This window comes from Erpetoichthys calabaricus, chromosome 13 (genome assembly GCF_900747795.2).
Source record: "Erpetoichthys calabaricus chromosome 13, fErpCal1.3, whole genome shotgun sequence".
NCBI classification, from domain to species: Eukaryota; Metazoa; Chordata; class Cladistia; order Polypteriformes; family Polypteridae; genus Erpetoichthys; species Erpetoichthys calabaricus.
Genome location: NC_041406.2, coordinates 73406081 through 73429289, shown reverse-complemented (window position 1 = coordinate 73429289; position 23209 = coordinate 73406081). Strand labels below are relative to the sequence as shown.

The 23209-nt window shown below is 36.7% G+C and overlaps 1 protein-coding gene across 1 annotated transcript in view; it reads right to left on the bottom strand.

Annotated features, from left to right (window-relative positions):
• Positions 1 to 23209, bottom strand: part of itga8 (integrin, alpha 8) — a 250776-nt gene that overhangs the window by 129634 nt on the left and 97933 nt on the right. The window contains exons 14-15 of the mRNA XM_028817120.2: positions 21969 to 22014; positions 16475 to 16582 (exon numbers count right to left, since the gene is read on the bottom strand). Coding sequence (XP_028672953.2) covers positions 16475 to 16582; positions 21969 to 22014 — 154 coding nt within the window. The remainder of the gene's footprint in view (positions 1 to 16474; positions 16583 to 21968; positions 22015 to 23209) is intronic.

Below are 23209 nucleotides of genomic sequence, written 5' to 3'. Positions count from 1 at the left end.
CATGTCTGCATTGTTTGATTTGTAATTTTAAACTGTGGAGCAGAAGGGCGCATCAAGGAAAAATGTGTATGTTAACTTTATATATGATAAAAAATTGATAATAGTAAGATACTACAGAAATAATGATAGATAGATAGATAGATAGATAGATAGATAGATAGATAGATAGATAGATAGATAGATAGTGCCTTTCACATCTATCTATCTATCTAACAGATAGATAGATAGATAGATAGATAGATAGATAGATAGATAGATAGATAGATAGATAGATAGATAGATAGATAGATAGATAGATAGATATGAAAGGTACTATATAATAGATAGATAGATAGATAGATAGATAGATAGATAGATAGATAGATAGATATGAAAGGCACTACATAACAAATAATTAGATAGATATGAAAGGCACTATATAATAGATAGATAGATAGATAGATAGATAGATAGATAGATAGATAGATAGATAGATAGATAGTAAATACTAAATTTTTCCCAAAGTGAAGTTGCAGCTTTTTACAGGAGCTTAAGAAATATTAAATATTAGAACTAATAACAGCAACAACCCCTCTCAAATACACATAAGAAGTATGAAAAGGAAAAAAGAAAAATACATTATATTGGCATTTTTGACAACCAAGAAATGCACTATATGATATTGATTTCCAGTTTTAATAAATCTAGAAGAACATACAGTACAAAACTTAGCAGTTCAAACAGTTAAAAAGAACCAGATCTAATATTTAAAAGAAACATTTAATTACTCAGTATTTCTACAACCTGTCAAAAGCAAAGTTTAAGAGTAAATGAGATTAAAGAAACTTTAGAGACAATAATACTATCACACAACAATACAATATAATAGAAATAGTATAGTATATAGAATCAACATTTTTGTTTATAATTTAAATCTGAAAAGCGATGCCTTTTGTAACATTGAGCTGATATGGTAAATGTGATGGACAAGGAAACCCCCATTTTAACTTTTAACAGTAAATCTTTTCCTAATTGCTTGTTAATGGATACCAGGCCGTTAATCTGTAATTAGTCATCATTATGCTGAAATGACTTCCTGTTGAGAAGGCCCCAGGTGGGGGTCCTTTAGACAACATCCTTAGCAAACTTTTTTTTTCATTTCATTCTTCATTCAGACACAAGGCTAGACACAGTGTAAACCCCAAGCAGAAAGCATTTATCTTTACCAAACTGAACTCATAGAATTACCTGAATCCCTGTTTTCCTTGCCTGTTTATCTCTGAATACAGCAATATGGCACAGCACAACCTCATTAACAATATTGGAATGTACAATAAATGGCATTAGAAATGTAAATTTTGATTAAATGTAAGACTTTTAAAACTGGTATGGCCCCCTGTTCAGCTCATTTCTTTGTGTAAATTTAATTTTTAAGGGCAACAGAACTCAAATAGACGTCTTTGGCAAAAAAAAAGCAGAGCCTTGGTTTGCTTGTAATGACAGCATAACAGTCCTTTAAACAGGACAGAACGTGTGTGCTTTTTGAAATACCCCAGCAGACTGATAGTAAATGATACATGTTTTTAAAATATAAGCAAGTCAAATGAAGGCATTTTTGTACTCATTTTAATAGTTTGAAAAATGTGACAAATATACTTACAATTATTTATTTATTTGGTGCCTTTGCAATGATATTAAATAAGAGCTTTGTGTACATTCACACCAAATACAGTATAGTCCATCGACTAGTGCCCTTGAATGACATGGACTTAAAGTTCAGCAGGACAATGATTTTAGCATTTGAAACATTGGCTCAGGCCTAAAAAAATGTTTGGCTCTGATGAGATTTTCCCAATTGTGAATACTTTGCTCTACTTGCTTAATCCTTCTCTACCTCAAAATATCCCAGTGAAAATTACTAGTGGTGCTGACATTCAAAATATGATTGTTTCTTCTGTAAAGACAACTTTACAGATTATTTATTTTTGTGTGCTGCAATAGCTTCAGAGCATCGGTACTTTACGATTTATTGCTATGTTGATAACCTAAAGCCTTGGTTACGGGACAATTGCAGACCTCCTCAGAAATAACTATAATTCATCTGTGAACATGCTCTAGATAACGTAATTGCTACTAAAAGCCATTCAAAATGATTTAATTATATCACACGCTCTTCTAATTAGAATGCTACAAGCTAGTGTAAGGTCAGAAGCCATGTAGATTTCAAGCCATTTAAAGAGAATAATTCTATAGCCAGGGTTAAAGGGGTTCTTCTTTGACCACAGCCACCTGATACCATGGGTGAAGAATCTCGTTCAGGGCAAATATTTGAACTTTTAATGAAGGAAATCTAAAACAGGACCCAATCCGGGTCCAACTTCCAAGTAGGATTTGAAACAGAAGACATATAATGGAGAAGTATTGAACCACTGCCATAGAGTTAAAGATAAAACAGATCAAAGACAAAGAGTAACAAAAGCTAGCAAACCCTACTGCTCACACTATATATATATATATATACTAGCCATGTGCGCCCAACTACGTTGCGCGTGTTAAAGTTGTCTGTGAAGGGCTCCCTGTTTAAACGCCGCTGCCAGTCGTGAACTGGGCCCTTCGTCGCACAGCATTATGATTTTTTATAAGGGAAATAAAATTACAAAAGAAAACCCTTGGACATTGATTCGATAGGAACGGCCTACTTGGAATCACTGTCCAAATAGTAATTATGTGGTGGTGTAGGAGCATTTCTGCTTCTCTCCGTTCACACTCCGTCTCGTTTTCACGACGCTGTCATTTCCTCTCACGATCTGTTCTCAACCTTTCTCCAATCTCGCAGGTTGCTTTGTGGCAATCCAAAGAGTAAGGCAATATACACGGAGCAATGGTTATAAAAGGGGGACACATAGGTATCCAGGCTCTTTAAAGCATAAATAGGGATCACTTCACTGACATGTGAGCAAGCCAGGGTACAACTGTGAGACGCGCAGCACTCACCGGCTATAACGTAACAATAATAATTTCTGGAACGTGCTGTTACGTTGTCATTCATTTTACCCACTGTCTTTCTTTCATTCATATGTTACGTAGGCACGTAACTTTTATCTTCGGCAATCTCATTCTCTAACCAGGCCTCAGGAGCTAACCAGCGTAACACTGTCCACCACCCCTTTCGTTATTCCGGCATATTGTTGACATCTGTGAGTAACAACAACGTACTAAACTGGAAGGTGGTCTACACATGCGTGGAATTCGCGAACAAACAAAGATCAAGATCCAAATGAAGATTATATATATATACAGTGCATCTGGAAAGTATTCACAGCGCATCACTTTTTCCACATTTTGTTATGTTACAGCCTTATTCCAAAATGGATTAAATTCATTTTTTTCCTCAGAATTCTACACACAGCACCCCATAATGACAACATGAAAAAAGTTTACTTGAGGTTTTTGCAAATTTATTAAAAATAAGAAAAATTGAGAAAGCACATGTACATAAGTATTCACAGCCTTTGCAATGAAGCTCAAAATTGAGCTCAGGTGCATCCTGTTTCCCCTGATCATCCTTGAGATGTTTCTGCAGCTTCATTGGATTCCACCTGTGGTAAATTCAGTTGACTGGACATGATTTGGAAAGGCACACACCTGTCTATATAATGTCCCACAGTTGACGGTTCATGTCAGAGCACAAACCAAGCATGAAGTCAAAGGAATTATCTGTAGACCTCCGAGAAAGAATTGTCTCGAGGCACAAATCTGGGGAAGGTTACAGAAAAATTTCTGCTGCTTTGAAGGTCCCAATGAGCACAGTGGCCTCCATTATCCGTAAGTGGAAGAAGTTCAAAACCACCAGGACTCTTCCTAGAGCTGGTCGGCCATCTAAACTGAGTGATCGGGGGAGAAGGGCCTTAGTCAGGGAGGTGACCAAGAACCCGATGGTCACTCTGTCAGAGCTCCAGAGGTCCTCTGTGGAGAGAGGAGAACCTTCCAGGAGGACAACCATCTCTGCAGCAATCCACAATCAGGCCTGTATGGTAGAGTGGCCAGACAGAAGCCACTCCTTAGTAAAAGGCACATGGCATCCCGCCTGGAGTTTGCCAAAAGGCACCTGAAAGACTCTCAGACCATGAGAAAGAAATGATTGAACTCTTTGGTCTGAGTGCCAGGCATCACATTTGGAGGAAACCGCTCATCACCAGGCCAATACCATCCCTACAGTGAAGCATGGTGGTGGCAGCATCATGCTGTGGGGATGTTTTTCAGCGGCAGGGACTGGGAGACTAGTCAGGATAAAGGGAAAGATGACTGCAGCAATGTACAGAGATATCCTGGATGAAAACCTGCTCCAGAGCACTCTTGACCTCAGACTGGGGCGACGGTTCATCCAACCTGATGGAGCTTGACAGGTGCTGCAAAGAGGAATGGGCGAAACTGGCCAAGGATAGGTGTGCCAAGCTTGTGGCATCATATTCAAAAAGACTTGAGGCTGTAATTGCTGCCAAAGGTGCATCAACAAAGTATTGAGCAAAGGCTGTGAATACTTATGTACATGTGATTTCTCAGTTTTTTTATTTTTAATAAATTTGCAAAAACCTCAAGTAAATTTTTTTCATGTTGTCATTATGGGGTGTTGTGTGTAGAATTCTGAGGATAAAAATGAATTTAATCCATTTTGGAATAAGGCTGTAACATAACAAAATGTGGAAAAAGTGATGCACTGTGAATAGTTTCCGGATGCACTGTATAAATTCCCTACGATTACTGTTTATATAAATACCTACATTAAAGAAACATACATTCAGACAGTAATTTAATGTGTCAGTTCTTCCAATCAAAGCTGAAATATGACAAATCCAATCAATTTGGTGTACTTCCCTAGATTAATGGTGCTCTTTGGACATCACTGTCAGTCTATCCTGTATTGACAGAATACCTCAGCCTGGCCTCAGTAAAGCTGTTTAGCCCTACTCACTGCCTGCTTGCTGCACTAAACCGATGGTGTGACAGGCTTTTGCCATGTTCTCCATTGCAGACAGTCTCTGCTCACTGAAAATACTGCAAACAAATGGGAAATGTGCCTGATTAGAGAGCCTTTGATTTGGGTCAGACGGTCTCCTTGGCAATTTTCACCATACATGTGTTACTATTCTGTCTGCAGCTGAACAGCGCAGGTCAAAACAGCACTGGCTTCCTTTCTTTTTAAATGTCCTAATGTCTTGCTGGGCTTAATTTACATTTCTAATAGTTTGTGTCTCATCAGATAGCTACAGTACAGGGGATAAGACTTTTCTGATATTTTTTACTGGTTAGTTGCATTAAATTGAGATGAAATACAAGCACACTTAAAGAGAACAATGTCTCCTAAAGAAACATTTTTGTAAATTTTGTTTAAAAAGTCAATAGCCTTTGTTTTCTTTTGTTAACTATGTTAGGCATTGGGAGAGGACCTGGTTTAGAACTGTTCATGAAGGGACAGACAATAGTGGAATAGGAAATATGCATAGTAACTAAGTAACACATTAAAAATTGTTTTCTTGAATGCCAAATGTATCAAAATTAAAACAAGTGGCTTGGAGTTGTATGTAGCTGAGCCTAGTTATGATATTATAGTAAGAACAGAAACCTGCACAAAAATAAAGATTAGCATGAGTACAACATAAATCATTACACGTTTTTAGGAAGGATAGGCAGAAAAGAAAAGGAGGGGATTACTATTTATGTAAAACAAAATTTAAATGCATGTCTTCTTTAGTTGTGTGATGATCATAGTGAGGACGTCTGGGTGTAGTTAGAAAGTATTTGGGAATGAGGCCTTATTTTAAGAGTGTGCTATAGACTCCCCAATTCAGACAGTAAATTAAGGGTGCATCTTTTTAATAATATTAAAAATGAAAATTTTACAGTGAATATTATAGTTATGGGGGACTTTAAACAAATATTAACTGAGCTAGCCAGTAGTAGGAGTTTTTAGATGTAATCAGTGGCTGTTTTTTTAACATAGTATGTTAAAACACCAATGTGGGGGATGCCTGTCTAGACTTAGCATTTTATAATAACCAGGATAGAATTCAGGGAGTATAGGTTATTGGACCACTAGGGTCAAATAACGCAGGAAAAGTTCATCCTAAACTTTGGAATTAGTAAGAAATTAAAGTAGGAAGTAAATAAGGAGATGAAAAAGAAGTTACAAAATAAAAAACAGCTGTATAAGATGTACAAGACCAATAACTCCAGAGCTAACTGTCGGGCATATGAGAATGTGAGAGCAACCATTAAAAGTATATTAGGGAAGCTAAAAGGCAGTTAGAGAGGAATATTGCAGATAAATTCAAGGATGACCCAAAGAGATACTTTCTATATTTTAAAAGTAGAAGAACAATAAAGAAGGAGGTGGAATATATCAGCAATACTTAGGGCGAATTAAAATAAACAGACTCCAATAATTGTAAATGCTATAAACTGGTATTTTTCTTATTTTTTCACATTTGAAGAAGTGGATACCCTCCCAGCAGTAACAGGGACTACTAAGGATTCACTTAGTAATTTGGAAATTGTAGAGGCAGAAGTACTACTTAGATTAAATAGGATGAAATTAAACAAATCACCAGGACCAGATAACATCCATTTCCAAGTGCTGAAAGGAGCTCAGTGAGTACATACTGTATATAAACCCTTGGCACATATCCTTCGAAAGCCACTGCACACTGGGGAAATTCATAAGGACTGGAAAATAGCAAATATAGTCCCGTTATGTAAAAAGGGTTATCAGGAAGATTCAAGTAACTATAGACCAGTAAGCTTATTGTTCATCACAGGTAAATTAATGCAAAGAATTATTACACAGGAGACAGCAACACGTAGACAAGGGGTTTTAGGGAACAGCGACCATGGGTTCAGAAAGGGTGATAGTCATGTTTCATTAATATTCTGGAATCATACATAATTTTAATATATTATTAATGACTATGGGCCTAATTGTGTGCTACAATATTTACAGATAGTATAGGATGTTCTCTAGGAACAATGTAGGTTACCTATACGTCTTGTACCTTGTAAATTTCACACATAGCAAACTAAAGACCTACAGATTAATGAAAATAACAGAATCACTAAAACAAATTGCATATTGTTGAACTTGGTTTGGTACACTCAGTTACATCATATACTGTATATAACCGATTCAGCATCCAGGTGTGAATCCCACACTATCCATGTGGAGTTTGACTTTTTCTGTTTATGTCTGTGTGGGTGTTTCTCAATGTATTTTGGCTTTCTTCCCACATCTCAAACACATGTAGGTTTGGTTCACTAAAGATTATAAATCAGGCCTATGTGAGTGCAGGTGTGTTCTTTAGTGGGCCACCGAATGGACTGACACTGAGCATAAGGCTGGTTCCTGTCTTGTTTTCATTGCTGCTGGGATAGGCTCTAGCTCCCATGGCAATAATCAGGATTACGCAGATTTGAGAATGTTATGCTATAAGTATAAACTGTAATGACAGTGCTTCATTCTTTCCGTCTAGTGTATGTAATTTAGCAAAAAGATGGAAAAATATAGACAATAGTCCTATTATGTAAACTATGGTCATTAAGTATGAAATTTCATTGGGCTGAATAAGCTCTGTAGATATGAAGTGCTCTACTCTTACAGTGTTCTATATAGCAGAAGGTAAACAGGTTAAAGAGATCTGATCCAACATGATCATGAAAGGGTTGAACATATTACCTCACATTTCCATCTGTGCTACCCTAAATACCCACCAATGTTCTACAATTTTTATGATTAAGCTGTTTCCAAGTGGCAAATTTACATATGTACATATGGGTCATTAATGTTGCATCAGACAGATTTAGAAGATGCATCTTGACTTAATAGATACCTGCATGCATTCCAATTAGGAGGAACTTTTCCAAAAGCATTTTTTGCTGAATCTAATTAAATGAAACCCTCATATCTTTTGGCTATTTTTTGCAATATATGGTACTTACAGTCACAGAGGTCACTTGTAACACAAGTCGTTTGTGGTATCTGCAACAGATAATCTGATAAATTGCTAAAAAGACAGCAGAACTGAAGTAATAGTTGAATGTATGGTGTACTCCCCTAAATGCCAATAAATCAAGAGACAAAATTTACTACTATATAATAAAACGCTAAAATCTGAGTGTGTGTCTGTCCCCTCTGAGCATTCTGAAGGGTTACTTTGACTTTGGTGATGTGACTGAAAGAAGAAGTGCAAGTGGAAGACACACAAAAAGGAATAAAGTTGTAAAAGGCATGCCGAGAGTCGTTTTGGAAGACAGAAAGTGCAAAAGTGGACAGGAGTGGCGGCATTTGAGAAGCAGGCCTTGCTGGAACGCACTCAACAAAGGGAGCGATGGTCAAGAGAGTTTCAGACACACAAGGAAACTCAGGTAAGGCACTGAAGTTACATGTAGGGCAAGAGGTATCAAATATTTTTAATTTTATTCTATTACTTGTCTTCAACAAGTCACGTGAGTAGGAATAAATAAAGTGTTGAACAGCACTCCATGCTGCTCGCACACACCTTACTCACCCTTAGTCCTTTACTGAAGAAAACTGCTTTAAAAAAGAATAGATGGAAACTAATAGTAGAAAATCTGAAAAAGTAACAAAACAAAATGCATAAATGCTTACCCATTCAGCTAATAACCTGGAAGTCCAAAAACATACAAAATTTATTAGCTTTCATTTTCAAAATGTGTCTGTAAATCTGAACTCAATACAATATAAACTTAACTTGGCAAAGTTTTAAGGTAATAAATTGTGGTTTATTCTATTTATGTGCCTGCACTGGGTGCATATACATTTTTGAGGAATTTATGTAAGGTGTACCTTGAAAGAACTTTATATGGGAAAATTAACTCATATAAAATTGATACATCAGCTTGAATAGCTCTCTAGAAAAGACTATAGGGAGCAAAGGAAATTAAAAGTAAGAAGAAATTTCATAGAATCAGACATTACAGTACTCATTAACAAGCTGCAGGCTAGAAAGTATGTTTTACTTGGCAAGACTTGTGAGGTAGAACGACTCAAGTTTCTTTGTGCATTGGCCCTGTGAAATGTTGGTCCCTGAACTTAGCATGGGCCAAGTTCACTTCATCCGCAAACCTGGTGCATTGTTGAGCCTGCCTGTGGTACAACACTGAGGGGGACACTCTAGGTCATCTCCTATTTGAAGTTTGAACCCTAATTTTACTTTCAATACTTCCATTACTTTGCTCTGAAAATACACCATTTAGCATTTAAGTGTTCACGTATTAGAGGTTTTATTTATTTTCTGCATGGAGGCAAGTCAGAAAAGTGTGTGTATAAATTTAAGATTAATGATGTAAGGCTGTTTAAAAGGAAGTTCTTGGTAATAAAAATAATGTTTTCTAAGATCACATACTGGAGCTGAGCTCATAACAGAAGAATTTTGCACCAATTGCTCATGCACAGCTTAAAATAAGCTAATGATAAAATAATTGTGAAACAATACATACCCTAAAAGATAATCTGAATGCTAAAAATAAAAAGTTAGCAGTCAAAATCTAAAATAAAAACAAAAACAACAGCAGACCACACAGAGACAGTTGTATAATGCCTGGGAACTGCAGCCAATGGGCTTCAGAGAAGCCAGTAAGATGAGAGCACAAACCTCTGTTAACAAGTTTATCTTTGCAGAAATGTTAAAATAAACAGCTACTTCTTGCTTTTCAAAAATTCAGTTTATGCGTAAAACTAGGTTAAGCTGTTATTTTGACTCATCCTGACAAGAGTATCTTCTTATAAAGTTTGCATTCCACAATCCTTCTCTCCTATTCAGTCACCTGTCTTAATTTAGAAAAAAATTTTAATCATTAGAGTACGGCACAAAAACATTTTTAATGCGCTTGTACAAACTGCTGAAGCATGGCTTAATGGAGCAGTGCAGCTGGATGATAAATTGGACTGGACTGCCAATACTGATTCTCTGTGCAAGATAGGACACAGCCGGTTATACTTCCTTAGAAGGCTGGTGTCCTTCAACATCTGCAATAAGATGCTGCAGATGTTCTATCAGACGGTTGTGGCGAGCGCCCTCTTCTACGCAGTGGTGTGCTGGGGAGGCAGCATTAAGAAGAAGGACGCCTCATGCCTGGACAAACTTCCTCCCCCACACTATGCAACTCTTCAATTCCACCCGGGGGGATAAACGTTAACATTATTCAAAGTTATTGTCTGTTTTTACCTGCATTTTTATTACTCTTTAATTTAATATTGTTTTTTGTATCAGTATGCTGCTGCTGGAGTATGTGAATTTCCCCTTGGGATTAATAAAGTATCTATCTATCTATCTATCTATCTATCTATCTATCTATCTATCTAGATAGATAGATAGATAGATAGATAGATAGATAGATAGATAGATAGATAGATAGATAGATAGATAGATAGATAGATAGATAGATAGATAGATAGATAGATAGATAGATATGAAAGGCACTATATAATAGATAGATAGATAGATATCTATCTATCTATCTATTATATAGTGCCTTTCATATCTATCTATCTATCTATCTATTATATAGTGCCTTTCATATCTTTCTATCTATCATTTAGCAATACTTGATTTTTGAAGTCTAACCAGAACATTACATCAGTTTATAGGAATCAAGAATTGTAAGCTGAACTAGCATCTAATTGGACAGTGTCAAGGTTTAAGTAATTTTTCTGCCATTATTGACCATTTCATTGATAACATCCTCACCAGGGTCATTGTGTTGTTTGTCTCCCATAACACTTTGCGTTGTCAGGGTACTTTGGCACAATTTTGAGATCTTTTCATCTGTGAAGGGTTAAGCTAGTTATAATAGACCAAGACACATTTACCAGGCACCTGCTCTTTGTTCCTCAAAAGAAAAGACTCACTGGAATAAGAAGAGAAGCTTTCTAGGCAATTTCTTTTTGCTGTCCCCTTAGATAATCTCCATTGGTTTTAATTGTTGTATCAAATTTAATATTACAGTTTTGGAAACTCCTCCTCAACGCACTTCTCGCCACTCACAAATACACTAATCTGCTCTGCACAATTGCTTCTCATGGATGCACAAGAGGATGCGACTTTCAAAAACATTTTAGAAGACCACAAAATGACACCGCTAGAGGTTGTATTCTGATTTGGGCTACAGCCCAGCAGTTCTGTCAAGACTATTTCTACCTTCTAAAGCCTGGTAAATATCAACGTGAAAGTGAATGACCAGCCCAATTGCAAAAAAGCCCTCCTTTTCATAAATCAACTGATTTGGCTGGAACCCATTCGTACAGTAAGTCATAGACTGACCCTTTAACAGAGCAGGAAGATGTTTAAAAATGCCATTGTATTTGATATTGTCCGAATCCACACTATTTTGAAATGCTCACTCGACAGATGTTAGGTGACAGTGAAGTGTTGGCAGAATCTTGGCCAGAGCTAAGGACTTCATGTCTGTTCTGTGAGGTTTTTGGCAAACATGAGAACTCCTACTTGATGTATTAACAGTGGGGGGCTACAAGACACAAGGAGAGCTCAAAATGTGCTTTAGGGAATAGACTTGTGGGAATTGGCAGAGAGAAAACAGTCATTTTATTGCATGCCACAGGTAGACTGGGGGGTGGGTGGTGGTGCAGTATAAAGCATCTCTGAAGTCTGACGGCTCCATTTTATTTGTGAGCTCAAGCCTAATACAAGCCTAGTCCGCCTTTTTGTCATATGCATCAGTATTTGCCATATGTGTTTAAATGCGATGATGTGCCTACTCTAACAACAATATGCATATGTGGTATAACTGTCAAATCCTAAAACTGTTTTTTTTCCTGGTTCCCCCTCATTAGTAAAATACTCCTTATATTGCTAAGTTCCATAGTCAAAGATAAAAAATGTAGGCATAAACCTTATCTTGTCACTTTGACAAATTTAGTTTGAGATCTTCCTTAGCAACAGTAAACTCACATTTAAACAGCATTTCTCACTGACGGCCCACTTTCCTCCGGCTCTTTGCAGTCCCCCTCCCACTTATTTAATTCCCTGACTGCACATCATGAGCCAATCTGTGTAACGTCCACAGCTGGTCAAAAGATGCGAAAATGGACCCTCTGGGACTTGAAAAGGCATTCCCCCACAGCTCTCTTTTTTACATACACAGAGTGAGGTGCACCAAAAAAGGAAACCCTGGGGAAAACAGGCTTAAGAAATTTACAAATTATTGTTAATTCTCTATAATGAAGTTTTCATGCTGTGATATATCCTCCTAGCCAGTGGCGTAGTACTAATTTTGTAGGTGTTGGAGTACATTCTTGTAAAATGAACTCTTCCTGACATGTTACCCACATAAGAGATGTGTGTATATATATATCACATGTTTTGCAAAATGTGCAGAACATTTCAGAATTAATTGAAATTAATAAGTCTTCATTTGAACATGAGGCATCATTATTAAGCTCTCTGGTTAGTTTTTACTTTGTATACCTATAATTTACCCTTTTGTTTACTCTCCTTGCTTTGTTAGTATTATTCCTGAGAGGATGATCTTGAATAAGAATGGTGGTGTACTAGCTAGGTGTGAGAAATCATCTAAAACATTCCCTACAAATGGAATTAGCTGTATGGTAGTTTATTATTTAGTTATTTATTATTTAATTATCAAACCAGTACTTACTAACATTTTTTAAAACCTGCTTTTACAAATAACTAATTAAAACATTTATGCTATGTGATGCCCTGGGTGCCATCTGTATCCCAGATCATTGATAGTCTTAGCTGAGATGGACCAGGGAGAATGAGGACACAAACAACAAGTCTTGGTGTAAAAGTGCAAAGTGCATGTATTAAAAAGAAAGTAAACAGTGTTCAAAGTGCAGTGCTGTTGTAATTGATTCACTAAACAATCCATAAAATAGTGTGATGATGGCAAAAAGCAATTAATAAATAAATCCATTAAATTGTTAAAACCAGGAATAAAATCAACGAGAGGATCGTCTCCTCGTTTTTCTTCGCTCAGTGCTCTCTCTCTCACTCACAAGTCTACCCTGTTCAACTTCCTGGGTCTGGGCTGAGACACTGGGGAACCTGCTCAACCGTCTGGTTCACTCTTGTCCCAGCCACCTCGGTCAGTACCCCTGATGACCTTCCTGCCACCATCCTTCAAAGCTCCACAGGACTTCACAAGTCTCGATTGCTCCTGCTCCTCAACTCACCAGGAGCAATCTACCCCTGAGGTGTTGTACTTCTCAGTCTGCTGTGGGGTCTTCAAACTTCCCCTCCTGCTGTCCTCAACACTGGCTCTAGCACAATCCTGCTCTCTTTTTTATCTTCTGGTTTCCTTGTTTCTGTTCTATTACTTTCAGACTACTCTGACCCTTTTTTATGGTGCATTTAGCAATCCTCCATGCCTTAATAAGGGGTGGCTGAACTAACTTCACTCATGCATATATCAAGCAATTAGCCAATTCTCCCATTCAGTTTCCCACAGTTGCACAGCATTCCACTCACACACCTACACTCACAAGGTCTGAGCTGCATAATTTTATACAAAACCTCTGCACCTGCTCTGTTCTGCCACAGACCCTTTATATGCCATACAAAACGCTACTGTTTTGTAATTTAGACTAAACCAGTTTTTTGCATTCAGGTTTGTACTGCTGCGACATTCATATTCATCAGTTTTAGGGCAAACTCCTCTCAGTTTTGTCCAGTTCACATTTTTTACAAATGTTTGCAGTTTTGTCAACATTCTTATTTTGGACTGTGAATGGCCAATACAATAAAAGCAGCGAATGTAACAGATAAAAACTGATTTACAAAAAATAGCCATTCACCTAATAATTCATATAGGGCTGGGTGTTATTTTGCAGGTTGTAATGGGCCCATTTGTTACTTTTCCCTTTATTTCTTAAGCAGCCACTTTGGCGGTGAGCCTAGTACACTTTGCTGACAGGGTTTATTAAATTATTATAATTATTTTCTCCTTTGGCATTTCCTATCCCACTTTATTGTCAGAGTGAAGATACTGTGTGCTCCCTTTGTACATGCACAACTCCTTAACTCCCAGTTTAACAAAAAGAAAAAGGATAGGGATGCTTATTTTTGAGCCAATACCGTTAACCAATTTCATGTTACTAGAACTTATCAATTCTGATTTGTTTTCTTCATCCTTTCATTTTTTCTCACTAAGCTCCTACATAACTAGCCATGCAGAAACCTTATGTTTTACATTAAAGTGGTGTTTTTATAATTAAACTTCAGACTACATGTGTCACCTATTCATTTTTTTATTAACAAAATTAAATTCTATAGGTTTATTATTCCGTGACCATAAAAATACTAAATAATTAAACGCCCCTTAAAACATGCTTTATTAAATTAATAAAGCATGTACAAAAATATGTATCCATTATACACATTCCATAAAAGAAAAGAAAAATTCTCGCCATAATTGCAAGCCTAAATTCTAGTAAAATGCAGATGTTTATCAAGAAGATACAACACTAACATGCTTCACAAGTTTAGACGTAAAATCAATACTTTTGGCCCTAAAGCAGTTTTATTATTGTTTACTAAAAAGCAAGAGCAAATTCTTCTTTATCTGTAATTTTTCTAATTAAAAATGCGAGCTAAACACAAACTTGCGTGGTCCACACTCAAACAAGGAGCGTCTGTTTTAATTACACTTTAATTACAAATTAATAACACTTTAATTAAACTCTGCTTCTCTTTTAATTTCTGCCAAAGACACCCCTCTCTTTTCTTACACTCTGTCGTTATGCTCCATACACGGAGCATACATACTCCATAGTTTTATAAAACTATTCCTAACACCTCAAACTGTGTTTTCTGAGAATTCAGAATCTTGGGCAAGGTTTCACACATGGTGTAGGTTTATATGGCATCAAACTGAATATGTCATGTGATGTATCTTTTACAGCCACACTGTTAACAAAATCTGTGATCTGAAAATGGTAGCACAAAATGGTGGTGCACCCTAAAAACATGGTGTTGCATTACATTTAAAGCATTCTGAAAAAACGAAACAAGATGTCCAAAACCAAAGTAAAAATAAATTAAAACTAAATTCTACAAAACTCAAAACCTCAATAAAAAAATTAACAATCTGAAAAGATTATTTTTCCATTCTGAAAAAAATTTCAATATTTCTAATATTTACAATATTGTGGCTTTAAAGTGTAATACAGATGCTCACTGAGTTTCCATCCTTGTGATGTAATGGCTGGATATTTGATTTGCCTAGATTGATTTGTCCAATAAATGACTTTTCATAAATGACATGAAAGTATGAGAGGTAGTGGTTAACACTAAATAGATTGTAACTTATAATCACAAGGTCAGAAGTCTTCAAATTCTTCATTATATTACCTACAACATGCCTCTAATATGCCCATTTCCCTACTAAACACTGACTTAAAGATTTTAGCTGACATTCTTGTAAAAGCAAGAGTGAAAGAGCTTGTTTTATTAAAGGCAGATAATTGCTACCAAAACTTCTATGTACAGGGTTTCCAAGGCAATGCTGTCTCTGGATGACATATCCAAAAGATTTCCATGCTTAGTAAATTGATGACATCATTAATAAATACCTGCCAGGGTCTAAAGATCTTTTGAATTCTTTATCTTTTTTCTCATTTTAAGAAAACTATTATGGGGGTTGAATTCTCATTTTGTAGGTTTTTTTTTTCAGTTTTCTTTTTTTTTTAATTCTCAGGTGTTCTTTCTAGATTGGTTTTGGAGTAATTTGTTGTACACATTCTGCAAATTATATCTGCATGATTGTGTACTATGTTAATTTCATGCAATACAGTAACAAAAGGAAAATATTACATTCATTTTCCTTTGTACAATGATCATTGGTTTAAGATTTTTCTAGTTGAGCAAAGTGTTACTACTAGAAGATGGCAGATTGCATGAGGTCATACCCAGTTTATCTCCAAAGAGTTGAACCTGTTTTCTACTACATGGCCCAACAGGACATGAATCTCCAGCCTGTGTGCTTCTATGCTGCATTTGTAGGCAAACAAAAAAGAAGAAAATAACTTACTAAATTAAAGCTTAATTTAGTGTCACCTCAACTACCGCTCACGGCATTCCTTAAGTGTGTTGTGCAATTGTCCAGGTCTCCCCCAGATATTTGTAACTAAAAATGCACAATTAATTAGTATATCCATATGCCACAAAGATGTTCTTTTGCAAATGTTTATAAACTCCCCCAATTATCATTCACTTACTTATCTTCTCAAACTATTGAACCCACTTATTCCCAGGAAATTTTTATGACATCTTGGATATGTTGTACTGATACATTTGAATTTTCAGCATTCTTTCAAGTCTCAAGAGAGATCATACTGAACACATACAGTACAAAGTAATGACACAGGAAAGAGTGGAAAGTTCAAAGAAATAAGTCTGCAATATAGCAAAAACCGTGAAATCTTCCTTTATCACACTTGTCTTACCACGTCACTAAGATTTCCAAGTCCATACGCTGGCATGTCTTATTCTCTGGATTCACTATCATAGGGTTTAGTAATAACTGTGCATCCACTGTGACCACTGGCCGGGATCTAGAGTAAAAACAGAATAAAAAATTAACTGCCTGCAAATAATGTAATTCCATATGAATAAAATGGCTTGAAAATCAGAGAATTATATTTTCACATATTATTGTGATAACAGACAGAATTAAATTTTTACAGTTAAGATCTTTGTCATTCTAATAAATACAGTAAAGAGATCATTTTAACAGAATTCCTCACAGCATCACAGAAACAAACACTAGGTTTAACAAAAAAGTATTTGTATTGCTGTGGACTCAAACCACGAACCATCTCAGTTTACAGAATTGCACTGTGGTAGCTGCTGGTAGTCAGCCATGAACCTGCAAAGTCTGGGTTATAATGTCTCTCATAAGCAGTTTCTAATCAGCCCGAGCTAAAGAGAGCTTCCCCCTTCTACAGCGCAAATATGCTAACTGAGATGGCTTATAGTGTGAATCCATGGCAATACATTTGGCATAGTCGGCAGCCCTTGCACTGTGGAGGGGTGGAGTGTGGACGCGGTGGGGACTGAGTTAGAGAAAGAGCTCTGCTTACATTATCAGGAGGCTCTCTGCTCACAGTGTTCAGAAGCAGTACCTGCTCAGCCAAGCCTGGAGCCTCCTTCAGCGCACGCTGGTAAGAAACTGCTTTGAGATGCTATGAATTTACAGCTGGCCACCAGCAGATACTTACTGAGATGGCTCATGGTTTGAGTCCACAGCAATACAGTATTTATCTCTCTATATATAAAAGAAAATCCTGGAATGGAAAGCAAATGCAAGGCTACAATACGTGATGGTTTGAGTCCACAGCAATACAGTATTTATCTCTCTATATATAAAAGAAAATCCTGGAATGGAAAGCAAATGCAAGGCTACAATACGTGATCATCTCGAAAGACATTTTAAAGACCTGCGAGACCAAGGAGACTTGCCGCGGTGTGTCTCGTGGGGACTGTAAACATGAGACTTGGTGCCAAGAGATTGTCCCAGGGCCGTAGCAAAAAGGACAGCGGCTGTACAGGCTTTAAAAAGATTGAAGGGCAGCGCGACAGCAGCTACCCCATCCCCCCCAAACCCCCCAAAATGAGAGCAGCGTTATACATCCTGCAAGAAAGAATTCAACCACGCCTAGGGCCAGAAATAAAAGACAGGTATTGCTTTTACAACGTCACGCGAGACCAGGCAGTGAGCCATCATTTAAAACAAGTCAACAGACCTCTAAGCTAGCAGTTGTTGGATTGCTTTTGGCAGGCAAGCATCATGTGTTCCGAGTTCTTAAAACAACGACATGCGACAGGCAGAAGAGGCAGCTAGCAAGCAGCAAAAAGACAGCAAATGATCCAAAGGCATATCCTTAACGTACGTTCAGCCGCAACACCCTTCACAACACGAGCAGCATTATACGTCTGGGAAGAAAGAGATGTAACCACACGCGGGGCAGGAAATAAAGAAACAAGTTTTGTTTTTACAACATCTTGCCTGAAGAAGGGGCCTGAGTTACCTCGAAAGCTTGCATATTGTAATCTTTTTAGTTAGTCAATAAAAGGTGTCATTTTGCTTGGCTTTTCTCTACATTCATAATGGCTAACATGGTACAACACCCTAGTACAAAAGTTTTTAAAGTAAAAGTGAAAATAATGCATATGTAACAATTCACAAGAAAATAACAATCTCTTTAAATTGTAGATTGTCTGCCTAATGTAAAGTCATCACTGATGAATGGGGATGTGGGAATGAGGGGTCCTTTCATTGGATTACCGCTATTTCAGATGTGGAACGGCAAAATGGGGGAGGCAGCTTGATGAATGAGGTCTCCAGGACTTAAAACAAATCCAAATCATATTATGTGATATCATCTAATGTGAAATTCTACTCCGTACTTCTAGAATTTTTATTTTTATACTGTATAGAGGATTTATTCTGTTCTATGTATTGTACTGTATTGTATTGACCCCTTCTTTTTGACACCCACTGCATGCCCAACCTACCTAGAAAGGGGTCTCTCTTTGAACTTCCTTTCCCTAGGTTTCTTCCATTTTTTCCCTACAAGGGTTTTTTTGGGAGTTTTTTCTGGTCTTCTTAGAGGGTCAAGGCTGGGGGGCTGTCAAGAGGCAGGGCCTGTTAAAGCCCATTGCGGCACTTCTTGTGTGATTTTGGGTTATACAAAAAATAAATTGTATTGTATATCCGGTAAACCAAACACAGGGGTTGGCGAGCGAAGCGAGCATGGGGCAGAGCCCCTTAGTTTTACAAATAATTAAAACTTTTAGAAAGTGAGTGAAAAACTACTAAGTGGTGTGGTAGACAGTAATTCAAAACTCAACAATCGATTTTGCAGAAATAAAGTAAATTCGACTGAAAATCTTGTTGGCCAAATATTCTTGTCTCTTCAAAATTGTTCTTATCTTCTAAAAATATTAAATGACATAGGCTGGCACTGTGGCAGTGTGGTAAACACTACTGCCATCTTCAAGAGACTGGGTCTGATCATCATCTGTGTAGAGTTTTTACTTTTTTCCTATGTCTGCTTGAGTAATCTGCTTTTCCCCCTTGCCTTTTCAAGTTAGGTAGACTGGTGACTCTGGATTACTCTGCATGTATTAGTGAATAGCAAACCTGAGCTGATTAAGTGAAATTAATTGTTGAATGTAAAATAAGCTACATACAGTATAGGATGTCTTAGATCCTAACCACAAGGAAGACAGTCTTCTGAGATAGCTAACTAGCTGAACATGAGCTATATTTGTGTCTTAAATGTAATATCCATTTACACTTACATTTTTGTGTGCTTTTAAAAAGTTAATTAAAGTTAACCTAATGCACATTTTACAGTACTGGATCGGAGACATGAACAAAAAATCAAAAGCCAAAAGCAGAAACCTTGTTTTTTGTCAATCTTCCACGCATAAATATATTTTCCACATTTGCAAAGACAGAAGAGTTGTTTATGGAATCATTTTTCTGTGTGGTAAGCCAATGACACACAATAACAAACTGAAGCAAGTACTATGGAGATCAGTAAGGTGCCTCCACAATGGAGACAGAATTCATAAATACTGAGAAGTCTTTGATGAAAACAAACCATTCTGCCCCAAAACAACTCACTCATTTCCTGTGCTTTCTAGTTATTGCATGACATAAACGACCCCAGAGTTCTGCGTTTTGCTACACTACAAAGCTTTTGGTTCCATGTATTAAAGAGTTGTGTTGGGAAGAAAATAGCTGTTTCTAGTGTTAAATACAAAAGAGCTTTTCATCAATTTTAGAAGTCAATATAAAGTAATAATTGTCATCAGCTTCAGGAATTCCAGTGTTTGAGCAGAGACTGCATTTCTCTAGCTCACCCTGTTAATGTGATACTAAAATCATTACGACAACTACAATCACAACTACTCCAGCTTCATTATCTGGAACTGCTGAAAAGATTAATCTTGTTTAGGCACTCCTGATGGTGAACGGGGTATGCACATAAAGCAACTGAATAACAAAGGGGTGGCAATGAACAACAGTCAGGCTGAGGTAGGTGCGTCAGTGTACTGTCCATTCATCCATTTTTGGAACTTGACTTTTCCATTTCTTAATTTGTAGAATGGCCAGAAAGAGGATTGCAACCAATTGGTCAGGATCATCAAAATTGTTACTCTAACAATGTAACCATCCATGGCTTATTTTCTCCATTAATGCTATTGACTGGAGTTTTTTGTATTCCCTTTTTCCATACTGAACTGGCTATATCTCAATTATAATGTTACTTTATATTTTTTTATATTTAGTGTTACTTCTGTTTATTTAATAGAAAGTATATTTGTGTATATGCATTGTATTTCAAGCAAATTCTGGTAAATTATGTGTTTACTATTATATGTTTACTAATTAATTCAGAATATAACAAATGTTACCAACAATGTGGGAATATACAAAAATATGGATTACAATTGTGCGAATCATAAAATCTCTAGGATTGAAAAGTCAAACAAGGCAACATCCATGTGAATTAAGTCCTACAGCAAAATCTGACGAGTAGATGGATGGAATATGTTGCACAGGGGAATGTTTTTTTTTACTTAACTCGTTCTATTTCCCTGATTCTCTGGGCATGCAAAGACACATGATCAAAAAGAAAGTGGAATGGGGTACACTTCAGGCTGCCTCCCTGTAATGCATGTGAAATACCCAGACAAAATCACGAGTGATTGCTCAAACATGTTAAACACGGTCAATAATCAATTCTTCTTCTTCTTCTTTATAGTTAAAAGAACAGTCAATGGATGATACATAAAGTGTGTAGGAGTGACTTAATAACTCTGTAGCACGGGATGCCAGTTGAATGCTGGGAAAAATAACAGACGGGGATCAATAAACTCAAGTTTCTCTTATATCCTCCATTAAAGTTACATTGGAAATTTAACCTTAATATTTATTTTTCACTACTCCTTACTGTTTTAGAGATGGTATGTCACATCTGCAGCCACATACAACACGGACCGCATTCAAAACTGCTTGTCTTCTGAACCTGAACTAAAATGCTAACACATTGAAATGCTATTCAGAATGGTGCCCTTAAAGCTGCTATAATAATAAAAGGAAAATCCAAAATATGGTAGTTATGTTCCATGTGTGTAATGACAAAGAAGTCCAGCTTTTTTGCTGTAATGTATGTTTGAAGTTCTAGCACAAAGCAGCAGTTCATCAGCGATTTTAGATTTAAGAAGTAAATGCCTACTTTTGTTACTGATGACAATAGGTTGGTGTATTGCATAATGTTAAGTAATGCTCACAGGGCACTGAAACTAAACATTTTTGTTTATGCCAACACAGCTCTTAGAGAGGACATTGGATGGTACTCTTTCAAGTTCGAAATCAGGCATTTCAGAGAAGGCCAAACACTCGGAATAGATAATGGGCACATACGTGTGAAGAACAGTTATGGTGTTCTCTCTACTACTCAACCCTTTTGTCTACAAGTATACACTCTCTTGAGGAGTAACTCCAAAGAAGTAAGATCATCCAGGATCAAGAGGTTTGGTCTATGGCTTGTACTTCTAATAGCATTTCATGGTCAAATAAACAGTTTCCAATAACTTGTCCATCTGGATCTGATGGTCACCTTTTGCTTTACGGAGGACAATATGACCTATTTAGTGGTATGCCAAAGACAGCGTTGTGTAGAATCTTGGTCTTTGGGTGAGGTTTGTTAGTTTTTATGTGAATCTTCACAGGTCTGAAATTTACATTGTTCTTTCTGTGGCCCATCTCCTTATGGCACTTTACCTAGAATGACAACTTTTAGAAAGTATTGCTCTCAAGATCACTGCCAGTCTCTCAACTATGCCAAGGCCTCAGTTGTAGAAAGTGTGGAAGGATGAAATGAAAGATGAAATTTCATTCAGAATAAGCTGAAGGTTCCATACCTGTAAACAATGGCCTTTCCAGCTCCAAAAGCTCCAACAATCAAATCTGTCAGAAAAAGAAGGCAAGAGAAAATAGATTTAACTTCAAAGTAACACGCAGCTGGCAATGATTTGGGGGCATTAACCAATTTTCATCAAATGCAGACCTTCTACATTTTTGTGATTTTACAGAAGTCTGAATGGAACAGATATGTTTTATAAACACTAAAAAGCTCCAATATATGGTACATGTTCCCAACTTGCCAACCCCTAAAGAAAACAGGGATAGTTATTGCGCATTTCAATTAGGCATCCTTTCACAAAGTTTGATAATGCCTCCAGCTTTGAACTTTACACTATAACACATTAGCATGCTTCTGTTTGTAAGTTTAATGCACAATTTAAAATTCTAAAGCTAATGTTGAAAGGTGGCATAGTGGATGGCACTGCAAAGCTGAGCTCGAATTGTGGCTCAGACATCTCATGTTTGGAGGGGTTAAAGAATAAAATGAAATTCACAAAATAAACTGATGCACAAGTGTCACCAACTCTTCGTCCTCTTTTACTTTACTTGTTCCTTTTATGATTTGCAGCTCTGATGTTTGATAATAATCTTTATACATTTTACATTTAAAAATCAGAGAATATACATTATATTTCATTCTTTATCAGAATTACAGATTTGAACCTTATTTATTTAGTTCAGACCTCCAAGTTATATTCAGGCTCACTGTTTTACTTCAACTTCAAAATATATTTCTTTATTTCTCAATGTAGAGAAAAGCCAAGCAAAATGACACCTTTTACTGGCTAACTAAAAAGATTACAATATGCAAGCTTTCGAGGCAACTCAGGCCCCTTCTTCAGGCAAGATGTAATACAGAGACTGGAGTTCCCTATGTTTATATACACACTCTAGAACAAGAAACAACATTGGTAAATCTTTAAATGAGAAATTTTAAATGTAAAAAAATTAATAGATTCATTCAGGCTAGGGTTAATTTAACAAGAGAGAGAAGAACAATGTATGGTCAAGATCTCTGGATAAGATAACTGTCCAACAAAGTCTTTTGAAGTTATTTCTCAATGTATTTATTTGCATTTGAAGCTAAAATTGTGTTCTCTTTTTTCTCCAAACATGCTGTCTGGTATTGTCAATATTAATCCTGGATGGCTGTTGATGAACCCAAATGGTTATTACCATCTGGACCAAAACCCGGACCACAAACAGCACTGTTGGAATAAGATTATTTTATTTTCCA